General features: G+C 37.2%; 1 protein-coding gene across 1 annotated transcript in view; it reads left to right on the forward strand.

Moving 5' to 3' along the window:
* Positions 1–23,872, forward strand: part of LOC111145361 (coiled-coil and C2 domain containing 2B) — a 99,673-nt gene that overhangs the window by 49,831 nt on the left and 25,970 nt on the right. The window contains exons 18-23 of the mRNA XM_022500224.1: positions 6,267–6,359; positions 6,672–6,763; positions 7,809–7,979; positions 15,809–15,905; positions 16,694–16,803; positions 23,580–23,676. Coding sequence (XP_022355932.1) covers positions 6,267–6,359; positions 6,672–6,763; positions 7,809–7,979; positions 15,809–15,905; positions 16,694–16,803; positions 23,580–23,676 — 660 coding nt within the window. The remainder of the gene's footprint in view (positions 1–6,266; positions 6,360–6,671; positions 6,764–7,808; positions 7,980–15,808; positions 15,906–16,693; positions 16,804–23,579; positions 23,677–23,872) is intronic.

Genomic DNA, 23,872 nt, shown 5'->3' on the forward strand with positions numbered 1-23,872 from the left:
TCAATGACAATATCTTAGCACCACCAGTCAGTACATTTGACTATTATCATCATATAACGATAGGATTTGCAGATAATTCATGACTTTCACAAACAAGAGTGAGTAGAAATATATGTAATCACAAACTAACCAATTCGTATTTGGCTTCAGGTTTAATTATGGTCAATCTGTTCTGAGACCTTAGGAACTTCAGTTAGCAAACTATAGCGGGAAGGCCTTAGAATAGCTTAGAATAGCTAGAAAGTTACTCCGTTTCCTCCTGCTGCTTCTCTCAGTGATTGGGTTTACTTCTACAGTTCCATAAACTGTGACAGGTAGAGCACAAGGCTCAGGATAATCCGGAATATAACCTCATAAAAGAGGAACTGTTTCTGCTCTTGAAACTAGGAGCTTTCCTTATCTTTTTTTTTTTTTTTAAGATTTTATTTATTTATTTGACAGAGAGAGAAAGATCACAAGTAGGCAGAGAGGCAGGCGAGGGGTGGGGAAACAGGCTCCCCTGCCGAGCAGAGAGCCTGTTGCTGGGCTCAATCCCGGGACCCCGAGACCACGACCCAAGCCGAAGGCAGAGGCTTAACCCACTGAGCCACCCAGGTGCCCTGGAGCTTTCCTTATCTTATTTGAACTATTCAGAGAACAGAAAAGCAGGGAAAGTAATCCTACTCATTTTCTGAGTCTGATATAACTCTCATACCAAAATTGAGCAAGGAGGACAGGAAATAATCATTTTGGATCATTTTACTTTTGAGCATAGTTGTAAAATTACTAATAAAATTTCAGCAAATTGATAAACAATGTATTGTATATAAATATATAATTATTTATAATCCAAGAGGGTTTGTTTTCACATAACAAAGCTAATTTAATTTGGGAATCTATTAATATACTGTACCATGTTAATAGGATTAAGGAAGGAAAAATATGCTTCTCTTAATAAATGCCCAGAAGGCATTTAATAAAATCAGTGCTCATTCATGATGAAAGCTCTTAGTATATTAGAATTAAAAGGGAATTTTTTCATTTTTTAGTTTTTATTTTAATTCCAGTTTGCTAACGTGCAATGTTATATTAGTTTCAGATGTACAATATAGTGATTGAGCAGTTCCATGCAATACCCAGTGCTCATGACAAGTGCACTGTTCATCTCTATCACCTATTTCACCCACCCTCCCCCACCCCCTTCTCTGGCAACCATCAAGTTGTTCTCTAGAGTTAAGAGTCTGTTTCTTGGTTTTTCTCTCTCTCTCTCTCTTTTTTCCTTTTGCTTGTTTTGTTTCTTAAATTCCACATATGAGTGAAATCATGTGCTATTTGTCTTTCTCTGACTGACTTATTTCATTGAGCATAATACTCTCTAGCTCCATCCATCTTGTTGCAAATGGAAAGATTTCATTCTTTTTATGGCTGAATAATATTTCATTGTGTACATATACCCCATATTTACCCATTCTTTGATTGATGGGTACTTGGGCTGCTTCCGTATCTTGGCTATTGTAAATAATGCATAGGGGTGCATGTATCCTTTTGAATTAGTGTTTTTTAATTCTTTGGGTAAATACCCAGTAGTGCAATTGCTGGATCATAGGGTATTCCTATTTTTAACTCTTCGAGGGACCTCCATACTGTTTTCCACAGTGGCTGCACCAGTTTGCATTCCCACCGACAGTGCAAGAGAGTTCCCTCTCTCCACATTCTTGCCAACACCTGTTGTTTCTTGTGTTGTTGGTGTTAGCCATTCTGACAGGTGCGAGTTGCTATCTCATTGTAGTTGTGATTTGCATCTCCCTGATGGCAAGTGATGATGAGCATCTTTTCATGTGTCTGTTGGCCATCTGTATGTCTTCTTTGGAGAAATGTCTGTTCATGTCTTCTGCCCATTTTTTAATTGGATTTTGCAGGGGGAGGTGTTGAGTTTGGTAAGTTCTTTATATATTTTGGATACTAACCCTTTACTGGATATGTCATTTACAAATATTTACAAATATTTTCTCCCATTTCTTAGGTTGCCTTTTAGTTTTGTTGATTGTTTCCTTAGAAGAGAACTTCTTTAAACTGATTAAGAATGTTAAAACATTTTTGTTTTTTTCTGATGATGTGAACTGCATTGAAAGAAGTGCTTCTTCTAAATTGTGGATTTACAATGATTACATTGAGTCTCAGATGTAATTAGCCAGTAATGCAGAAACACACAGAAAGCAGAGCAGAACACAGGACGAGATAGCTGCAACAAATTTTGTTGCTGGTTTTTCCTGAACTTTGCTACCCTAATGGGGAGTAAGCTTCTTGTGACATGTCCACACAAAGTGGGGTTTTGCCAGAGTTAACAAAACAAATTGAAACAACAACAACAACAAAAATCAAATAAACAAAAAACCCTTGTACACAATAGTCAAGGTTTACCTAACTACTCCAGGAGGATTAACACTTGCCAAGGGAATGTTTACAAACATTGTACTCCTGGGGCTCTTGGTCACTAAGGCTATATTATCCTTCAAGAAAAGAAATAGAGGGGCACCTGGGTGGCTCAGTGGGTTAAAGCCTCTGCCATTGACTCAGGTCATGGAAAAAAAAAAAAAAGAATAGACTTATCTGTTAAGTGGTTCTGGTCATCTATTTAGAAAGAAATAAAATTAAATTCAGACCTTATAAATAGAGGTCCTGGGATCGAGCCCTCATTGGGCTCTCTGCTCAGTGGGGAGCCTGCTCCCCTTCCTCTCTCTCTGCCTGCCTCTCTGCCTACTTGTGATCTCTCTCTGTCAAATAAATAAATAAAATCTTAAAAAAAAAAAAAAAGAAAAAGAAAGAAATAGAGCCAGTACCCAGGTGTCCCTGAACAAATTGTCTGTCTCTAGTTTTTTAGCATTCTGGAACACCTATTCCTTATACCACCCCCCCTGCCCCCCACCCTGCCCCTGACTGTGAATCAGTACCCTATTAACTGTATGGCTCATGATCAGAAATCTGTTTCCTCATAGACTTCTATACAAACATATACTTAGTGGATAGACATCAGTTTTCCCATTAGTCTGAACAACATAAGGATGCCCACTATCATCTCTACCAGTAAGACCCAATGCTTTAAGAGAGAAAGAAGAAAATTAGAAAAGACAAACTGCCCTTGTTTGCAGAAAATATATTTGTCTACATGGAAAACATAAGAGAAACTACAGCAAACTGTCACAACTAGTAAATTTGTTGAATATAACATCCATATTTAAAATGACAACTTTTTTATTGCAAAAGGAACCCTGTACCTCTACAATGGAGATACCTGGCTGTCACCATCCTGACTCAGTGATCCAGCTTAATCTTATTAATAGTGTTAGGCAGAATAATGGCTCCCCTAAAGACGTCCACTCCCTAATCCATGGAACCAGTGAATAGTTCTGTTACATTGTTTAAAATAGGGACATTGTCCTGGATTATCTGGGTGGGACCTAATCTAATTACAGTGAGTCTTTAAAAGTAGAGAAATTTTTCCAACTGGGAGCAAAAGCTGCAGCAAGAGAAATCAGATTTGTCATGAGAAGGATTCAACATGTAGTGGCTGACTCTGAGACTTAGAGGACCCCCTGCAAAGTCTGGTGAGAGGTGCCTGGAGCTAAGAGCAGGCTCTACCTGATGGTGGCAAGGGAAGGAGACCTCAGTCACACAGCGGCAGGGCACTGGATTCTGCTCACAACGTCAATGAGCTTGGAAAAAGATCCTTCCCGGACCTTCCTGATAAGAACCTAGCAGGCCTACAATTTGACATCAGCCTTGCAAAACCCGGCACAGAGAAAGCAGCTGACACAACCCGGAACTTCTCACCTACAGAACTGTGAGATACTCAATTTGTGTTGTTCAAAGCAACTTAATTTGTGATAATTTGTTATAGCTGGAAGAGAAAACTAATACACTTATAATAGACATCCAGACATTATTACCCCTTACATCATACAGCATGAAATATACATTATGTATGAAATCTCCTTGCCACGGATATGTAATCTGAATCAAATTAAGACTTCAGGTTAATTTGTTTACAAGAAGTATGAGGAATAGAGAAGTTAAATGGCACCACAAGGAAGCAATCAAATTTGGAATGTGGGACAACTAGCTTAGCAAGGACTTAGTGTTGGAAATTATAAAACATTTTGAATGATGTAAAAAAGAAATTTGAGTAAATATTCACTGATAGGAAGTTGTAAGGAGCCAGCTTTGTAGGATGTCAGTCCTTCCCAAATTATTTTGTAAATGTAGTCATGCAATTCCAAACCAGTGAAATAGAACAGAGGGCCTCAAAACAGACTTATGCATATGTAGAAACTTTATATTTGATAAGTATCATTACATATAAGTTGGAAAAGAATGGATTTTCGGGGCACCTGGGTAGCTCAGTGGGTTAAGCAGCTGCCTTTGATTCAGGTCATGATCTCGGGGTCCTGGGACCGAGCCCTGAAGTCAGGTTCTCTGCTCAGCAGGGAGTCTGCTTCTCCCTGTCCCTCTGCACCTCCCCACTGCTCATGCTCTCAATCACTCTTTCTCAAATGAATAAATAAAAAAAATCTTTGAAAAGGAATTCCTGGGTGGCTCACTTTGTTAAGTGTCTGCCTTTAGCTCCAGTCATGATTCTAGAGTCCTGGGATCAAGTCTTGCAGGGGGCTCCCTGCTTAGCCGGGAGCCTACTGCTCCCTCTGCCTGCTGCTCCCCCTGCTTGTGCTCGCTCTCCCTATCTCTCTCTGACACATAAATAAATACAATCCTTAAATTTAAAAAAAATCTTAAAAAAAAAGAATAGACTATCTGTTAAGTGGTTCTGGTCATCTGTTTAGAAAGAAATAAAATTAAATTCAGACCTTATAAAAGCAATAAATACCATGTGTAATGAAGACTACATGTAAATTATATTAATTATGCTAGATTTAAAATAAAAAACTTAATAAGAAAAGGATTACATGTGAAAAGCAAAACTTTAAATAGATATCTTAATCTTGGGGTAAGAAAGTATTTCTTAAAACTCAAAAAGTATAAATTTTTTAAAAAGATTAATTTGTTATTAAAGTTAAAACCCTACAGATTAAGCCAATATATTTGCAACACGTATAACAAAAAGTTAATATCTAGATATTATAATATTTAAGTAGCTCCTATAAATTAATACTTTAAAGAGTAAAGTGGTAGGAAATATTAATTTATCTTTAAGTAAAAGTTGTTACTTGTCAACAGAATTAAATTCAAGATTTCTTGCAGATAATTGGAAGAACAAATAAATTACTTTCAGATAAAAGAATGCTTGTTGTAACGTGGCTGAAAGTTCTAAAGTATCTACTTCATTACTTTTGTGTATTTTTTAATATTATCCATAATGTAAGACAATCTCCATGTGCATTAGGGATGTATCCCACAAATGCAGATATAACGGGTGCAGATTTATTCTGAATTATATAGATGAAGCAGTCTGACAAATAATCTTATACCAACTACTGGATGTAAAATTAAAGTTATTGATTAACTTTTTAAAGTTAGAAGTTAAGGGGCACCTGGCTGGTTCAGTTGGTGGAGAGTTCAACTGTTGATCTTGGGGTTGTGAGTTCAAGTCCCACATTGGGTGTGGAGATTACTTAAAAAAAAATCTTAAAAAAAAATAAAGTTAGAAGTTAAACATTAAAGCTATTGATACTATACTGCTTCCCATATGTTTTGTTTTCAGTGGTTTCCAGGTAAATAAATATACACATAAAGAATACTTTGCAGTCATTTTCACATTTTTTCATAATTTTTTGTCAATCATAATTTTTTTTCTTAACATTATGTTATTTTAATTTTTTTACATTTTAAAAAATATTTTGTTTATTTGAGAGAGAGAGTGTGTGTGTGAGAGGGAGCACAAGCCACAGGGAAGGGTGCAGGGGGAGGGAGAAGCAGACTCCCCACTGAGTAGGGAGCTCGATGTGGGGCTCGATACCAGGACCCTGGGATCATGACCCGAGCCAAAGGCAGATGCTTCACTGACTGAACCACCCAAGTGCACCAACATTATGCTATTTTTAAAGATGAATGGACCTCATCCTAGAAGCAAAGAAATATGGTCAAAAGCTGTTCTTAGCTAATGCTCAGTGGAAGAATCTGAAAGAAATATGTTTTTTTTTCCCTCTCATGCCAGAGTGTTGTCTGTGTCTTCTACACATAAACCAAATATTTAATATTTTACATCTTATTGCAGTGTATCAGACCCTGAACTCTGTTACACTGAAGAGGTAAAATTAACTTAATTCTCTGTTTAGGAATATGAAAGTCAGATAGAGAAGGATATCTCCATTTCAGATGTCAATTCCATTACTGCACAAAGAATTAATTCTGCCAATTTTCTGAAAAAGGTAACAACAGAATAGTATTATCGGTATGTTTGCATTTATTTTTGTGAAATCCTAATCTCCCTTTACATTCATTGCTTGCAAAAATTAGGACTAAAAAATTGCACCAATACATTGGGGAGGGTATGTGCTATGGTGAGTGCTGTAAAGTGTGTAAGCCTGACGATTCACAGACCTGTACCCCTGGGGCAAATAATACATTATTTGTTAATTAAAAAATAAATTTAAATTTAAAAATTGTACCAATAGCATTGTAAATACTTAATCTTCAAATATAAACTATTATTTCTTTAAATTAAACTTATTTTTTTGTAGATGAGAAGGTTGATAATGAAAAGAATTGTCAAAGTTAGCAAATTTAACTTATCAGATGTTGTGGCTGATTATGAAGAAATTGTATCTGCAAGGTACATCGTAAAAATTACTATTTTTAAAATATGAAATACAAAGCTTTAAGTTAATGCCTTCAAAGTTCTCTTAAGTTCTCTGTTTTAATATTAAGTTACATGTCAGAGGATGCATTTACGAGGCATAAAGTGAAATATAGTGATTTAAAATATATTTGGTTCTTTTAAAATTGCATTTTGGATACATCTATATGATATGTATTTTTCGTTGCTTAGTACTATTTTTCAATCCTCCCCTTATTAATAGTTTTTAGGGCAGGAAAGAAAAAGACAAGAAATACCTTTGTCCCAAATTAGTTTTGCCCTAAGATTTTCCTGTTTTGGAACCATTCCTGGAAAAGCTGTTGCCTGCAGCACCACATACTAAGCCTATAATCTCCCCCTTTATAACCCACAGGCAGCAGGTGAGGGAGCCTTTGGCTCAACTCAATTCCCACACTGTTTATCTCTGAACCATAGGGGTAGGACCAGAAGTAGGGATGCCATGTTTCTGGGAACCTTCCCTGGGGCCACCTGCAGATTCCTAGTGTCACCAATACGTTTTAATTGGTTTGGATGCTGAAATCTATTGTATTTTATTTTCAGTTTTTGGGGGGAAATGAGTGTGGCCGTAAAGCTGTACGTAATTCCATGGATTTGTGTTGGCAGCTTGTATAACTAACTCCTGTTTCAGAGCCTGTAGAACAGTTGAGCATCAAATCACTTTTAGGAGAGTGATTTCTGAAAAATGAATAATGTTCTGAAAGAACATCATGTTTTTGTGGAATTCTGTCTCCATGCCCTTGTCTATTCTTGGACTGTGTACCCAAAGGGCACGAGGCAATCACAATCACATTTTCTCACAACATGAGAGTGAGCACAGCATCTCTTCTGGGCTCAGGAAGGTCCTTTCCTTGGGTTTAAGACAACTCTGTCTTCCCTCAACAAAGGAGAAAATATGGTTCAGAATAACGGCCTTATTTACAATAATTCACTTTAAAAATTGATGTCTTTTAAAACAAAATTATCTTGTGCATACGCAGCTGATCATTTTTTTACTTTTTAGCCAGTTGACGCATGCAGTTTGTAAAATTGTTGAACGACGAAGACAGTTAAAGCCTCAGAGAAAAGAAAGGAAGAAAGTAGCAGCACAGACTATCTGTGACGGGGATATTAAGATTCTTGTCAGAATACTGCGGGCTTATAATATTCCTACCAGGAACACAACAGTTACTAAGTAAGATAGTGTGCACCAATTTTAAATAGTTGCAAAAGTTCTTTTCGTAAATTTTAATTTCTTTTTGCAAAAGCCCTATCTTAAATGTAAATTTCCATGCTGTCCTATGTGTGAAACTTTGCACTTTATTAATGTTCTGTATAGAGAAATGGAATGAAAGTTGCAATCTTCACTTGGATAGTCATACTGTCATTACCATGTATTAAGAGTTTTGGGGGGCACCTGGGTGGCTCAGTCAGTTAAGCATCTGTCTTCAACTCAGGTCATGATCCCAGGGTCCTGTGATTGAGCCCCTGCATTGGGCTCCCTGCTCAGTGGGGTGTCTGCTTCTCCCTCTCCCTCTGCCTGCTGCTCTGCCTGCTTGTGCGCTCTCTCTCTCTCAAGTAAATAAATAAAAAATCTTTAAGAAAAAAAAAAGAGTTTTCAGAAGTTTGAGATGACCACAAAAACTATACCATGTATATTTTGGGGTGTCATATCATATAAATGCCTTTTATCCTTGTTCCCTATTGTGAGCACTTGTGACCCTGCTGTCACCACCTGCAACTGCCGTCTGCCTCTGGCCCCTCTCAGTACTGCAGGTAGAACACAGGAGAGAGTAGGCTGCTTTGGACTTGTTATTTTAGTTGACATCTGCGAAAATCAGATCTTACCCAGCTCTTCTGCAGGTACTCCATGGATTTTATTTATATTTCTTAAGTAGAGGGTATGTGGGGCCAGAATGGAGATCACTATTTAGTGGCCAAATTAAAGCATCATGAGTATTAAATGCTCATGTGTCCTGAATATTGAGTGTCTTCTGTATTTAGTCTCATTTATGAATCCTATATTATTGGTACTTAGAACCCAGGTATCTCAAGAATATTAAGTAGCCCCCCTCTATGTTTAGCACATAATGTGCTCTACTTGCTTGTCTTATGTTTACCACATCCCATGAAAAATATTTTGCTTACTAGATACTAATCTATAGTTAAAACCTCTTAAAAGTTTTTCCTATATTTTATAAACAACAACCTTATTTATCTAATAGAATCTATGTTCTCAAAACAAATGCACATTCCAAAGGCTAACTTTTATAAAGTAAAGACATAATAAAATCACTACCATTTTCTATAATCATCAATTTGTAAAAGAAAGAATATTATAACATCAAAAATAGAAAGGATATAATCTCAAAATATCACTTGCCTTATTTTTCTCCTTTGCTGAGGACCAGTGAAACCACTGGTGATTACCAAATGTGTAGCTCTAACCACCTATGATAAGAAGATCCAAAGAAACTCTATAAAATTCAGGGTAACTGAATTATTTATCACCATGAACATAGGTAAAACCCTGCCCATTACCACCAAAACTAATGTTAAAATTATTTATTTAAAAATTGTTTTATTTAAATTCCATTTAGTTAACATATATTATTAGTTTCAGGGGTAGAATTTAGTGATTCATCAGTTGCATATAACACCCAGTGCTCATTACATCAGGTGCCGTCCTTAATGCCTATCACCCAGTTCCCCCCCCCCGCCAACCCCCCCACCCCGCCAACCCCCCCAGCAATCCTCAGTTTGTCCCCTATAATTAAGAGTCTTTTATGGTTTGCCTCCCTCTCTGTTTTTATTGTATTTTATTTTTCCTTCCATTCCCCTATGTTCATCTATTTTCTTTCTTAAATTCCACATATGAGTGAAATCATATATTTGTCTTTCTCTGACTGACTTATTTCCCTTAGCATAAAACCCTCTAGTGCCATCCCCATCATTGCAAATGGGAGGATTTCATTCTTTTTGATGGCTGAGTAATATTCCATATATGTATATGGAATGCACATGCATATATATAAAATATATAATATTCCATATTATACACACACTACTTCTTTATTCATTCTTCTGTTGATAGACCTGACCTGAGGGCTCTTTCCATATTTTGACTGCTGTGGACATTGCTGCTATAGACATTGGGGTGCAGGTGCCCTTCAGAGCATTATTTTTGTATCCTTTGGATAAATACCTAGTAGTGCAATTGCTGGATTGTAGGGTAGCTCTATTTTTAAGTTTTTGAGGAGCCTCCATACTGTTTTCCAGAATGACTGCACCAGTTTGCATCCCTACCAACAGTGTAAGAAGGTTCCCCTTTCTCCGCATTGCTGCCAACATCTGTTGTTTCCTGACTTGTCAATTTTAGCCATTGTGACTGGTGTGAGGTGGTATCTCATTGTTGTTTTGATTTGTATTTTCCTGATAATGAGTGATGTTGAGCATTTTTTTCATGTATCTGTTGGCCATTTGTATGTCTTTTTTGGAGAAATCTCTATTCATGTCTTCTGCCTATTTCCTGACTGGATTATTTGTTTTTTGGGAGTTGAGTTTGGTAAGTTCTTTTTTTTTTTTTAAGATTTTGTTTATTTATTTAACAGAAACAGCGCGAGAGGGAACACAAGCAGGGGGAGTGGGAGAGGAAGAAGCAGGCTTCCCACTGAGCCTGTGGGGCTCGATCCCAGGACCCTGGGATCATGACCTGAGCTGAAGGCTGATGCTTAACAACAAAGCCACCCAGGCACCCCAAGTTTGATTAGTTCTTTATAGATTTTGGATACTAGCCCTTAACTGATATGTCATTTGCAAATACCTTCTCCTATTCTGTCAGTTGCATTTTAGTTTTGTTGATTGTTTCCTTTACTGTGCAAAAGCTTTTTATCCTGATAAAGTCCCAATAGCTCATTTCTGCTTTTGTTTCCCTTGCCTCTGGAGATGTGTCTAGTCAGGAGTTCCTGTGGCTGAGGTTAAAGAGGTTGCTGCCTATGTTCTTCTCTAGGATTTTGATAGATTCCTGTCTCACATTTAGGTCTTTTAATCCATTTTAATTTATTTTTGTATATGGTGTAAGAAAGTGGTCCAGTTTCATTCCTCTGCATGTGGCTGTCCAATTTTCCCAACACCATTTGTTGAAGAGACTGTCTTTTTTCCATTGAATATTCTTTCCTGCTTTGTCAAATATTAGTTGACCATAGAGTTATGGGTCCAATTCTGGGTTCTCTGTTCTGTTCCATGTGTCTGTTTTTGTGCCAGTACTGTACTATATTAGTGATTACAGCTTTGTAATAGAGCTTGATGTCCAGAATTGTGAAATCTCCAGCTTTGGTTTTCTTTTTCAACTTTACTTTGGCTAGTCAGGATCGTTTCTTGTCCCATACAAATTTTAGGATCTTTTATTCCAGCTCTGTGGAAAATGCTGATGGTATTTTGGTAGGGATTGCTTTAAATGTGTAGATTGCTTTGGGTAGCAGAGACATTTTAATAATATTTGTTCTTCCAATTCATGAACATGGGATATTTTTCCATTTATCTATGTATTCCTCAATTTCTTTCATAAATGTTTTATAGTTTTGAGAGAACAGATCCTTTACATCTTTGGTTAGGTTTATTCCTAGGTATCATATGGTTTTTGGTGCACTTGTAAATGGGATCAGTTCCTTGATTTCTCATTCTACTGCTTCATTATTAGTGTATAGAAATGCAACAGACTTCTGTGTGTTGATTTTATATCCGGTGACTCTGCTGGATTCCTGTTATCAGTTCTAGCAATTTTTTGGTGGAGTCTTTGGGTTCTCTACATGAAGTATCATGTCATCTGTGAAGAGTGAAAGTTTGACTTCTTCTTTGACAGTTTGGATGCCTTTATTTCTTTTTGTTTTCTGATTGCTGAGGCCAGGATTTCCAGTACTATGTTGAACAACAGGACATCCCTCTTGTGTTCCTGACAAAAGTTCTCAGTTTTTCCCTATTGAGGATGGTATTTGCTATGGGTCTTTTGTATATGGCTTTTATGATGTTGAGGTGCGTTCCCTCTATCCCTTCATGGTGGAGGATTTTTATCAAGAAAGGATGTTATAGAGGCGCCTGGGTGGCTAGGTGGGTTGGGCCTCTGCCTTTGGCTCAGGTCATGGTCTCGGGGTCCTGGGATCGAGTCCCGCATCAGGCTCTCTGCTCAGCAGGAGGCCTGCTTCCCCCCCCACCACCTCGCCTGCCTCTCTGTCTACTTGTGATCTCTCTCTCTGTGTCTAATAAATTGATAAAATCTTATAAAAAAAAAAGAAAGGATGTTATATTTTGTCAAATACTTTTCCTGCATCTATTAAGAGGATCATGTTGGGGGTGCCTGGGTGGCTCAGTGGGTTAAGCCTCTGCCTTCAGCTCAGGTCATGATCTCAGTGTCCTGGGATTGAGCCCTGCATCGGGCTCTCTGCTCAGCAGGGAGCCTGCTTACCCTTCTCTCTGCCTGCCTCTCTGCCTACTTGTGATCTCTCTCTCTCTGTCAAATAAATAAATTAAATCTTTAAAAAAAAAAAAGAGGATCGTATGGTTCTTATCCTTTTATTCATGTGGTGTATGACATTGATTGATTTGTGGATGTTGAACCAACCTTGCAGCCCAGGAATAAATCCCACTTAGCTGTGGTGAATAATCCTTTTAATGTACTATTGGATCCAATTAACTGGTATCTTGTTGAGAATTTTTGCATCCACGTTCATCAGGGATATTGTTTTGTAATTCTCCTTTTTAGTAAGGTCTTTGTCTGGTGTTGGGATCAAGGTAAGGCTGGCTTCATAGAGTGAGTTTGGAAGTTTTCCTTCCATTTCTATCTTTTCAGAAGAAGAAGTATTAATTCTTTTTTAAATGTTTGATAGAATTGCCCTGGGAAGCCATTGGGCCCTGGACTCTTTTTTTTTTTTTTTTTTTTTAAGATTTTATTTATTTATTTGAGAGAGAGAGAGAGAGAATGCATACAAGCAGGGGGGAGGACAGAGGGAGAGGCAGGCTCCCTACTGAGCAGGAGCCTGACACAGGACTCGATCCCAGGACCCTGAGATCATGACCTGAGCTGAAGGCAGACGCTTAATGACTGAGCTACCCAGGCATCCCTGGGCCCTGGACTCTTATTGGGAGATTTTTGATTGCTGATTCAATGTCTTTGCTAGTTATGGGTCTGTTCAGGTTTTCTATTTTTTCCTGTTTCAGTTTTGGTCATTGATGTGTTTCTAGGAATTTATCCATTTCTTCCAGATTGCCTAATTTGTTGGCATGTAATTGCTTATAATATTCTCTTATAATTGTTTATGTTTCTTTGGCGTTAGTTGTGATGTTTCCTCTTTCATTCACGATTTCATTTATTTGGGTGTTTTTTCTTTTCTTTTTGGTAAGTCTGGCTAGGGGTTTATCAATCTTGTTAATTCTTTCAAAGAACCAGCTCCTAGTTTCATTGATCTGTTCCACTGTTTTTTTTTTAATTTCTCTATCATTAATTTCTGTTTTAATCTTTATTATTTCTCTTATCCTGCTGAATTTATGCTTTATTTGCTGTTCTTTTTCTAGCTCCTTTAGGTGTAAGGTTAGGCTATGTATTTGAGACATTTCTTGCTTCTTGAGAAAGGCCTGCATTGCTATATACCTCCCTTTTAACCATCTTTGCTACATCCCAAAGATTTTGAACTATTGTGTTTTCATTTACATTTGCTTCCATATATTTTTAAAATTCTTCTTTAATTTCCTGGTTGACCCACTCATTCTTTAGTAGAATGTTCTTTAACCTCCATGTATTTGTGGTCCTTCCAAATGTTTTCTTGTGGCTCACTTCAAGTTTCATAGCATTTGGTCTAAAAATATGCATAGTGTGATCTCAATCTTTTTGTTCTAGCTGAATCCTCATTTGTGACCTATTGTGACCTATTCTGGAGAATATCCTATGTGTATTCAAAAAGCATGTGTAATCTGCTGCTTTAGGATGAAATGCTCTGAATATACATGGTAAGTCCATCTGGTCTAGCGTGTCATTCAAAGCCCTTGTTTGCCGTTGATCTTCCACTTAGATGATCTGTCCATTGCTGTGAGTGTGGTGTTAAAGTCCCCTACTATTATTGTATTATTATCAATGCATTTCCTTAAGTTTGTTATTAATTTGTTTATGTATTTGGCTGCTCCCAAGTTAGGGGCATAAATATTTACATTTATTAGCTCTTCTTGTTGGATAGACCCTTTTATTATGATATAGTGTCCTTCCTCATCTCTTATTACAGTCTTTGCTTTAAATTCTAGTTTGTCTTATATAAGGATGTTCAGCTTTCTTCACATGTCCTTTAGCATGATAAATGGTTCTCTATCCCCATCACTTTCAATCTGGAGGTGTTGGATCTAAACTGAGTGTCTTGTAAGCAGGATATTGATGGATCTTGTTTTTTAATCCATTCTGATACTCTGTGTCTTCTGATTGGAGCATTTAGCCCACTTACATTCAGAGTAATTATTGAAAGATATGAACAACAAAACCTAGATCCTGGGTGTGTTTTGGTCTGCTTATTAAAAGAAACTAAATCCCAAAATAAGAAAGAGTAAAATAAAGTGCAATGAAAGGAAACAAAAAATAAGAAATATGAAGTATATATAAAAATAAAAATTAAAAAGAATTCAAAAAAGAATTCAAAAAAATAAGATAACTGGATAAATAAAATAAAAAATTAAAGAATAAAAGTACAAAAGGTGCTAGATACTATTTTCTCCTAGAGCTGAAGCTTTGCAGCTGTCTATGATCAGTGAACTTGGTTCGAGTGAGTTGTTTCTTCTGGTCTTCTGGGGGAAGGGCCTGCAGCCTGATTCTCAGGTGGACTTGCCTCAATGGAAATGTACCCTAGGGGGCAGGGAGGCAGGGCTTGGTGTAAGTGCCTCTGGACTCAACTCCACTAGGTGGCGCTGTTTTGCTCCCTGAGGGCTTTGAGCACTGATGGGTGGAATGAATATAGTGGCTCCTCTATCTCTAGCCCTGGAGCTGAAAATTCATGTCCCTGTCTCTTCAGTGAGCCCTCACAATAAAGAAGTCAGTCACACTTATTTCCCTGGTTTCTTCTTTTTTTTTTTTTTTTAACATTTTATTTATTTATTTGACAGATCACAAGTAGGCAGAGAAGCAGGCAGAGAGAGGAGGAAGCAAGCTCCCTACTGAGCACAGAGCTGGATGTGGGGCTCGATCCCCTGACCCGAGCGGAAGGCAGAGGCTTTAACCCACTGAGCCACCCAGGTGCCCCAGTTTCCCTGGTTTCTGTCAGAACTCTGTGTTCACCTTGCCTGTGTCCAAGGTTTTTTAAATTCAGGCATGTGACTGAGTTTCAAAACCAAATTTTAGGGAGTCCTGTGGGGCACACCCAAGCTGTTCCTCCCAGGGAGTGTCTCACCACACTTCTGCCTTTTGTTGGACCACCCCCCAGGAAAGTGGTCCCAGGACCATGCAGCAGTTCTCAGTTTATGGCAAGACAGAGCAGAAAGCTGGCATCTACACTTGGTGTTCTCAGCCAGCTTCCATGCTCCTATGCCTGGGAACAGTGCATCACTGAGCTGCCACCCATTTTCTTGTGTCCCAGGGGATCCTCAGCACATGGTGTCACACCTGGGATTCTGCCCCACTTCACCACCCGAGCACCTTTAAGCCAGGAACAGCCTCCACTATAGGAGAGTTCTAAAACTTCCGATTTTGCACTCTGCTGCTTATACTACTTCGCAGTAGCCTCCTCAAGCACGCCCCTTCCCCACCATATCCTGTCAGCTCTATCACACCAGAGTCAAGCCTCCGCACTGCCTACCTTCCAAAAGGGGGTCACTTTTCTACTTGTAGACTTGCAGTCCAGTTGATTTCTCAGCTGCTCAGAATGATTCGATAGCTATCTAGTTGTATTCAAGGGATGAAACAAACTTAGGGTGCCCCTACTCTTCTTCTGCCATCTTAATTCTTCCTCTCTGTTAAAATCATTTGAAGTGTATAACTCTATGTTGTTGTTCCTGAAGAGCCTTGGATCTGCCTACCTATTTGAAATCATCAATATCTCGCCTCAGACATAAAGAAACAATCAAATCAGTAGCTTCAGATGAGATCTTAAATGAGGTAAGTATTTAACACTTGTATGAAGTGCAAATTTGATTATGTTTGCCCTGAATTGCAACTGGCTCCTAATTGGTGTCTCCATCTCCATTGTCTTAAGCTTCCACCTGATTTTCTATTATACAATGAAGGCACTCTTCATAAGATGTAATCCTAATCAATTCATTCCCTGCTCCCCTGTTCTCAGGGCCTATAGAATTAGGTACAAACTCTTTTAGAATGCCTACAAAAATCTATGATGATCTGGCCCTTACCTACCAATCAGCCACATCTCATTCCTCCCCAAGACAGTACCATATCATACCACTACTTCTAGAAGGTCTCTTTCGCTTTCCTTTGCCTGGAATGGCCTCCACGCAGCTCCATATTATTGGCCACATGAAACTTACTACTTAATGTTTCAAAGCTCAAGGTCAATGAATGTTTTCTCTGTGAAATTCTTCTTGTCCTTACTCCAGAAATTAATTATTGGCTCTCCTGTGTAACTATTATACCTTGAATATATTTCTTTTATTTTTCACATTTGCAATTATTTGTTTACCTGTTTATTTTCCCCTGATAGACTATAAAGTCCTTAAGGAAAGTTCCATTTATCCTTCAATCCTAGAATAGCATCTGGTATTGAATAGGACCAATAAATGTTTATTGAATGAGTGAACGAATAATAGCTGTTAGAAAAAGTAAGCCATCCAGTTGTCAGCGAGTAAACAAGTAATTTCCTGGCCTTCTACCTTTCATCAACTACATAAAAATAGCACAAAAATCCAGTCAGTATTTATTGTGTGTTTCAGGATACTGTACAACCTTTTGTGGAAGTTTCTTTTCAACACACTGTATACCAAACCAGTACTGCAAGTGGATCTCACCCATGCTGGAATGAAGAAATTAAAGTAGATTTTATGTAGGTTGGAATCTATTTTTCCTTGGCTTCTAAAAAAGAGCAATAACAAAATTGTTTTCTTGAGCCATTGCTTGAAAAATAACAATTGAGATAAGCTTTATTTTTTAAGTTTTAAATTATGAAATTCTTCTTACATAGGTATTGATATATATATATATATATATATATATATATATATGCATATATAATATATAGGCAAATGTAAGTTCTGTGGAAAAGTAATAAATGAATACCTGTGTATCTACCATCCAGCTTAAAAAAATATAATATTACCATTACCTTTGAAGGCCAGTACCTAGTTGTTACAAAGCCAGTACCTAACTGTATTCCCTTACTTTGCCCCTAGAGGTAGCAACCACTAATTTGTGTTTAACTTTCCCTCTCTTTATGATTTTATATCATAAGTATTATCCCTATCCATTTATTATTCACTTGTGGATGTTTCACCTTTATATAAATTGAATCATCTTTTGCAATCTTGTTTGTTTACTCTTAATTATTTTGAGAGATTCATCTGTAACCTTCCTCCCTCCCATCCTTCCTCCCTTCTCATTTCTTTCCTACTTTCCTACTTTTCTCCCTTCTTTCTCTTCTTCTTTTATTTTCACTCCCTTATAGTATTCTGCTGGACTAAAATGCCATAAATTTTTATACTTCTTCCTGTTGATATCTGTTTGGCTTATTTTAATCTTTTATTATTGCAAATAATGTTGCTCTGAACATTCTTGTACTTGTCTTCTGTTGTTTTTAAGACAGTAGGTCTCAAACTTTTTTTGTGCATTAGAATCACTTATATGCCTTCTGAAAACATCGCTGGGCCCACCTTCATAGTTTCTAATTCAGTAGGTCTGGGTAGGTCTTAATAATCCCTTTTCTCACAAGTTCCCAGGTGTTACTGATGCTACTTAGTTGGGGATATTTTGAGAACCTCCGCTCTAGGATGTGTGTCCAGGAGTAGAATTGCTTGGTTATAATTGAATTCAGCTTGAACTTTACTAGGTAATACCAAACTGTTTTCTAATTATTGTACCAATGTACACTCCCAACACAATATATATTATGCCATATCTTAAATAATATTTTGTATTTTTTAATTATTTTTTCTAATATTATAGATCTAAAAGGATATTCTCATTGTGGTTTAATTTACTTTCCCTGATTTCTAATGAGATTGAGTTTTTTCCCACTTAAAAAATTTAACAGACTTTATTTTTTAGAACAGTTTTGGGCTCACAGTAAATTGAGTAGAAAGTACAGAGAGTTCTTACATATACCTTTCTCACAATACACACATAGCCTCCCTCAGCATCAGTGTGTTATGTTTGTTACAATCCACGAACCAATGTTGATGCATCATTATCAACCGTTACTTCAGAGTTCCCTCTCATGTCATACATTTTATGGGTTTTGACAAATATATAATGACATATACCCACCACTAATACCATATAGCATAGTTTTACTACCTAAAAATATTCTCTGCTTCATCTTTTATCCCTTCATCCTTCCCTTGGGACCTGGCAACCACTGATGTTTTTACTGTCTCCATGATTTTCCCTTTTCCAGAATATCATCACATTAATCATGGTTCTCCAGAGAAACAGAATCAATAGGATGTGTGTGTGTGTGTGTGTGTGTGCACAAGCACACGCACTTGTATCTTTGTGTCTTTGTGTCTTTATCTTTCTCTCTCTTATCCTTTATAATATGGGTAGGCCTCATCTAATCAGTTGAAGGCTTAATGGAAAAAAGACTTAATTAACCTCCCTCCTGGGAAAACTTAAATAGCAACTCTTCCCTGGGCTTCCAGCCTGCTGGTATACCCTGCAGATTTTGGACTTGGCTACCTCACAATCAAGTGAGCCAGTACTACAGAGGGTAATTTGCTTTACTGAACACTATTCATTTTTTGTTAACTTGGAAAGAACACTTAACATGGTATCTCCCCTATGAACAGATTTTAAAGTATGCAGTATATTATAGTTAACTATAGGTACAATGTTGTACAGCTGACCCCTAGAGCTTATTCATCTTTCTTAACTGAAACTTTATGCCTATTGGTGAGAAACTCCCCATTTCCCTTTTCCCAGCCCCTGGCAACCAATATTCCACTCTTTGATTTTATGAATTTAACTAATTTAGATGTCTCATGAAAGTGGAATTATGCAGTATTTGTCTTTCTGTGACTGGTTTATTGGTTAATTTCACTTAGCATAATGTCCTCAAGGTTCATCTGTATTATCAAGTACTGTAGAATTTTCTTATTTTCTAAGGGTAAATAGTATTTATTTCATTGTATCTTTATCCATTCATCTGTCAACAGACATTTAGGATGTTTCCATCTTGACTATTTTTTTTACCTTTTTAAAAATTTTTAAATTTCTTTTCAGTGTTCCAGAATTCATTGTTTATGCACCACAGCCAGTGCTCCATGCAATACATTCCCTCCATAATACCCGCCACCAGGCTCACCCAACCACCCAGTCACCTCCCCTCCAAAACTCTCAGTTTGTTTCTCAGAGTCCACAGTCTCTCATGGTTCATCTCCCCCTCCAATTTCCCACAACTCACTTTTCCTCTCCATCTCCCCATGTCCTCCGTGTTATTCCTTATGCCCCACAAATAAGTGAAACCATATGATAATTGACTCTCTCTGCTTGACTTATTTCACTCAGCATAATCTCTAACAGTCCCATCCATGTTGATACAAAAGTTGGGTATTCATCCTTTCTGATGGAGGCATAACACTCCATTGTATATATGGACCATATCTTCTTTATCCATTCATCTGTTGAAGGGCATCTTGGTTCTTTCCACAGTTTGGTGACTATATGGCCCTGCAGTTGCTCCATTTTTAATTTCTTAAGGAATCTCCACACTGTTTTCCAAAGTGGCTGCACCAACTTGCATTGCCACCAACAGTGTAAGAGGGTTCCCCTTTCTCCACATCCTCTTCAACACATGTTGTTTATTGTCTTGTTAATTTTGGCCATTCTAACTGGTGTAAGGTGGTATCTCAATGTGATTTTGATTTCAATCTCCCTGATGACTAGTGATGATGAACATTTTTCATGTGTCTGTTAACCATTGTATGTCTTCTTTGGAGAAGTGTCTGTTCATGTCTTCTGCCCATTTTTTTTAAGATTTTATTTATTTACTTGACAGACAAAGATCACAAGTAGAGGCAGAGAGAGAGAGAGAGAGGAGGAAGCAGGCTCCACGCTGAGCAGAGACCCCGACACGGGGTTCGATCCCAGGACCCTGGGATCATGACCTGAGCCGAAGGCAGAGGCTTTAACCCACTGAGCTACCCAGGCACCTTTCTGCCCATTTTTTGATGCAATTATCTGTTTTGTGTGAGTTGAGTTTGAGGAGTTCTTTATAGATCTTGGGTATCAGTCCTTTGTCTGTATTGGCATTTGCAAATATCTTCTCCCATTCCATGGTTGCCTCTTTGTTTTGTTGACTATTTCCTTTGCTGTGCAGAAGATTTTGATCTTGATGAAGTCCCAAAAGTTCATTTTCACTTTTATTTCCTTTGCCTTTGGAGGCATATCTTGAAAGAAGTTGCTGTGGCCGATGTTGAAGAGGTTACTGCCTATGGTCTCCTCTAGGGTTCTGATGGATTCCTGACTCACATTGAGGTCTTTTATCCATTTCTAGTTTATCTTTGTGTATGGTGTAAGAGAATGCTCGAGTTTCATTCTTCCATCTTGACTATTGTGAATAGTGTTACAAATGAACATAGGAATGCTAGCATCTCTTTCAGATCCTGATTGAATTCTTTGGATAGATTTCCAGAAATGAGATTGCCAGATCAGATGGTAAATCTGTTTTTAATTTTTTGAGGAACCTCCATACTGTTTTCCATAGCAGCTGCACTATTTTGCATTCCTGCCAACAGTGTACAGTTCCAGTTTCCAAATCTTTACTAATACTTTTCATCTTTTTTTTTTTTTTTTTTTGGTAATAGTCATTCTGACGGGTGTGAGGTGATACCTCACTGTTGTTTTGAGCTGCCTTTCCCTGATTATTAGCAAACATTTTATTATTAGTTAGCAATTATTGAGCATTTTTAAAAAAGATTTTATTAAGTAATCTCTGCACCCAACGTAGGGCTCAAACTTACAAGCCCTGAGATTAAGAGTTGTGTGCTCTACTGACTGAGCCAGCCAGGTGCCCCCAAGCATTTTTTCAAATACATGTCAGTCATTGTAGATCTTCTTTGGGAAATGTCTATTCAAGGTTCAGCATATTTTAAAAACTGGGTTGTTAACATTTTTACTATTGAGTTGTATGAGTTCCTCGTGTATTTGGGAGATTAGCCCTTTATAATATATATGATTTCCAAAAATTTTCTCTCATCTATAGGCTGCCTTTTCACTCTATTGATTGTTTGCTGTGCAGAAGATTTAGAGTTTGATAAGTTCTACTTGTTTATTTTACTTTTGTTGCCCATGCTTTGGTGTCATATCTGCGGAATGAAATCTTTGCCACAACCTATCCCATGAAGCTTTTTCCTTGTGTTTTCTTCTAGGAGCTTTATAGTTTCGGATCTTACTTACATTTTAAGTCTTTAATATATTTTGAATTGATTTTTGTGTATGGTCTAAAATAAGGGTCAATTTGATTATTTTTCCATGTTGGTAGTTCTACTGACACCATTTGTTGAAGAGACTATTCCTTCAACGTTGTGTATGCTTGACATCCTTGTCAAAGACCAGTTGTCCTTATGTAGATGCAGGGATTTATATCTGGACTCTCTTTTCTATATCATTGGTCTACAAGTCTTATCTTTATGCCAGTATCATCCTATTTCGATTATTGTAGCTGTGTAATATACTTTGAAATCAGGAAGTTGGATGCCTCCAGCTTTGTTCTTCTTTCTCAAGATTTATATTTGATACAAAAGCTATATAAGTAGGCTTTTGTTATTGGAAATAAAAGTATGTTGATCGAGACAAATTTGAAACCTAAAACTTAATATTGTTCTCCAAACTCAATTAGCCATTTTCTAAGTATATTTAGCTCTCACTGGAGTAAAAGAATATAAAGAACTGTCAACTACATCCATTATCAAAGTCCTTTCTCTTGTCCTGGTGCTCTATCCCCCTTCTCTTGTCAACCTTGTTCAGCTCTCTCAAGTTCTGCAGATCATGAGGTTCCTATTTGCATTATTCTTTGATGGTGTCTCTGTATTAAATAAATGGATTTAGGAGAACACACAGTAGTCAATAAGATAAATAAACTTATAAGTGAACTAAAGAGAGAGACTATGGACTCTGAAAAACAATCTGAGGGTTTTGAAGGGGCGTGGGGTGGGAGATTGGGGGAACCAGGTGATGGGTATTAGAGAAGGCACGGATTGCATGGAGCACTGGGTGTGGTGCAAAACCAATGAATACTGTTACACTGAAAAGAAATTTTTAAAAAAAGTGAACTAAAGAGAAGGAGGCTATAGAGTATTTGCATTCTTGCAGTTATAGCAGCAAGATACACCAAGAACACATTTAGAGTATAATCAAGTAGATCAGAGGGTTCAGCTAAGACACACCATTCAGTTACACTTTTGGTTTTCTGAGATACAAGAGCTCTATTCCCTTCTCCACGTGATGTTTTAGTGAATAAAAACCACGTGCAAATGGGATAGAGAATAATAGTAAACAGTATATAGTAATTAGCCTTGCGAGCTCTACTTTGGAGGAGAAATTGTGGTGAAATTTGAATAAGGTTTTAGTAGAATATAAAGTGCAAGACAATGCAGGACTTGAGTGATTTAAGGGACATACTGAGTTGACACACTCAAAAATGTCTGGAGGATGACAGTTATCATTCCTCCTGCCAGCATAGTGTTGTAAATGTTCATTGCCTCTTCTGTCCTATCTTAAGGCTTTGCAACATGAAAGGGAACTCTTGAAGAGCAGGGTAGGGAAGTCAGTTTATCACTTGAAAATATAAGGAAAATTCAACTTAAAATTGTTCTCTAATATCAGCTAATATTTTTCATTGTAACCGAAGGTTATGCAAACTTTTGGAGATCCCTTGAAATAGTTGCTTCCTTAGCAACAAGCTTCAATAAGTAATATCAATGGCAGACTGTAGAGTGAAAAGAGCCTGGCCTTTCGAGTCAGTCAGAACTGAGTTCACATACAAGCTTTGTCATTTGCTGGTGGCATTACCTTAAGCAAGTTATTTAACTTCTCTTAGCTGTTAGAAGTTTGATCAAGGTTCGAGTTTCCATGCACAAGCTGGAGCTAAGAGTGAAGGAAGCTACCTCCAAAAATGTGTCCAATCAAATAAGCCATCAACAGACAGCTTGCACAATGCATTTCACTATCCCAATTTCTAGTTGAAGAAAATAAATATGGGAAAGAGAATAAGTGCTGTAGTTAAACAGTTGTATCTCTTAGCTGAGAGCAAAAGAGCAGTTTAACTATATATGGGAGCTAGCAGAAAGTAGCAGAGTTTAAGGTTTTTGGAAAGTCTTAATACACCATACTTTGGATAATTTGTTTGCCATGAATGGCTATAGTGAAAGTCTTTCTGCTTGAAATTTAAGTATTCTTATTTTTCATGCAAATTACCTTAAGAGAGAGACAAGATAAATTACAAAGCGCATACTGTCTTTAATGAAAGATGACAGTCATCTGCAAAACACATAGCTTTTTCTTAGCTTATACTTTATAAAAGTAAAGAACAAGTAATTTTGTGGTTCTTTATGTATAATGCTCTCATAAAATGAATTAAGCATTTACATATGTTTTTCTTATTTACAGCTCACCTGGACATGATTATAGCTTCTCAAGCTTATCTAAAATAAAAGATAATATATATATCAACATCTTTGATGAAATGATTATTGAAAAACACGAGGTAAATTAGAATAATTATAATACTGTTGAACTGATTCTGCAGTCAAACTGAATGAAATCTAGTAACATATTTGTAAATTTGCTTTTAGAGGCAATGTCTATTTCCAGCATTTTCTAAAAAGGATTTGGGGTAACATGAAATAAAATCAGACATATGGCAAGTCAGTTAAAAAATAACAGAGATCATAAACCACATA

This window comes from Enhydra lutris, unplaced genomic scaffold, assembly GCF_002288905.1.
Source record: "Enhydra lutris kenyoni isolate GAN:26980312 unplaced genomic scaffold, ASM228890v2 scaffoldscaffold12, whole genome shotgun sequence".
Taxonomy (NCBI): Eukaryota; Metazoa; Chordata; class Mammalia; order Carnivora; family Mustelidae; genus Enhydra; species Enhydra lutris.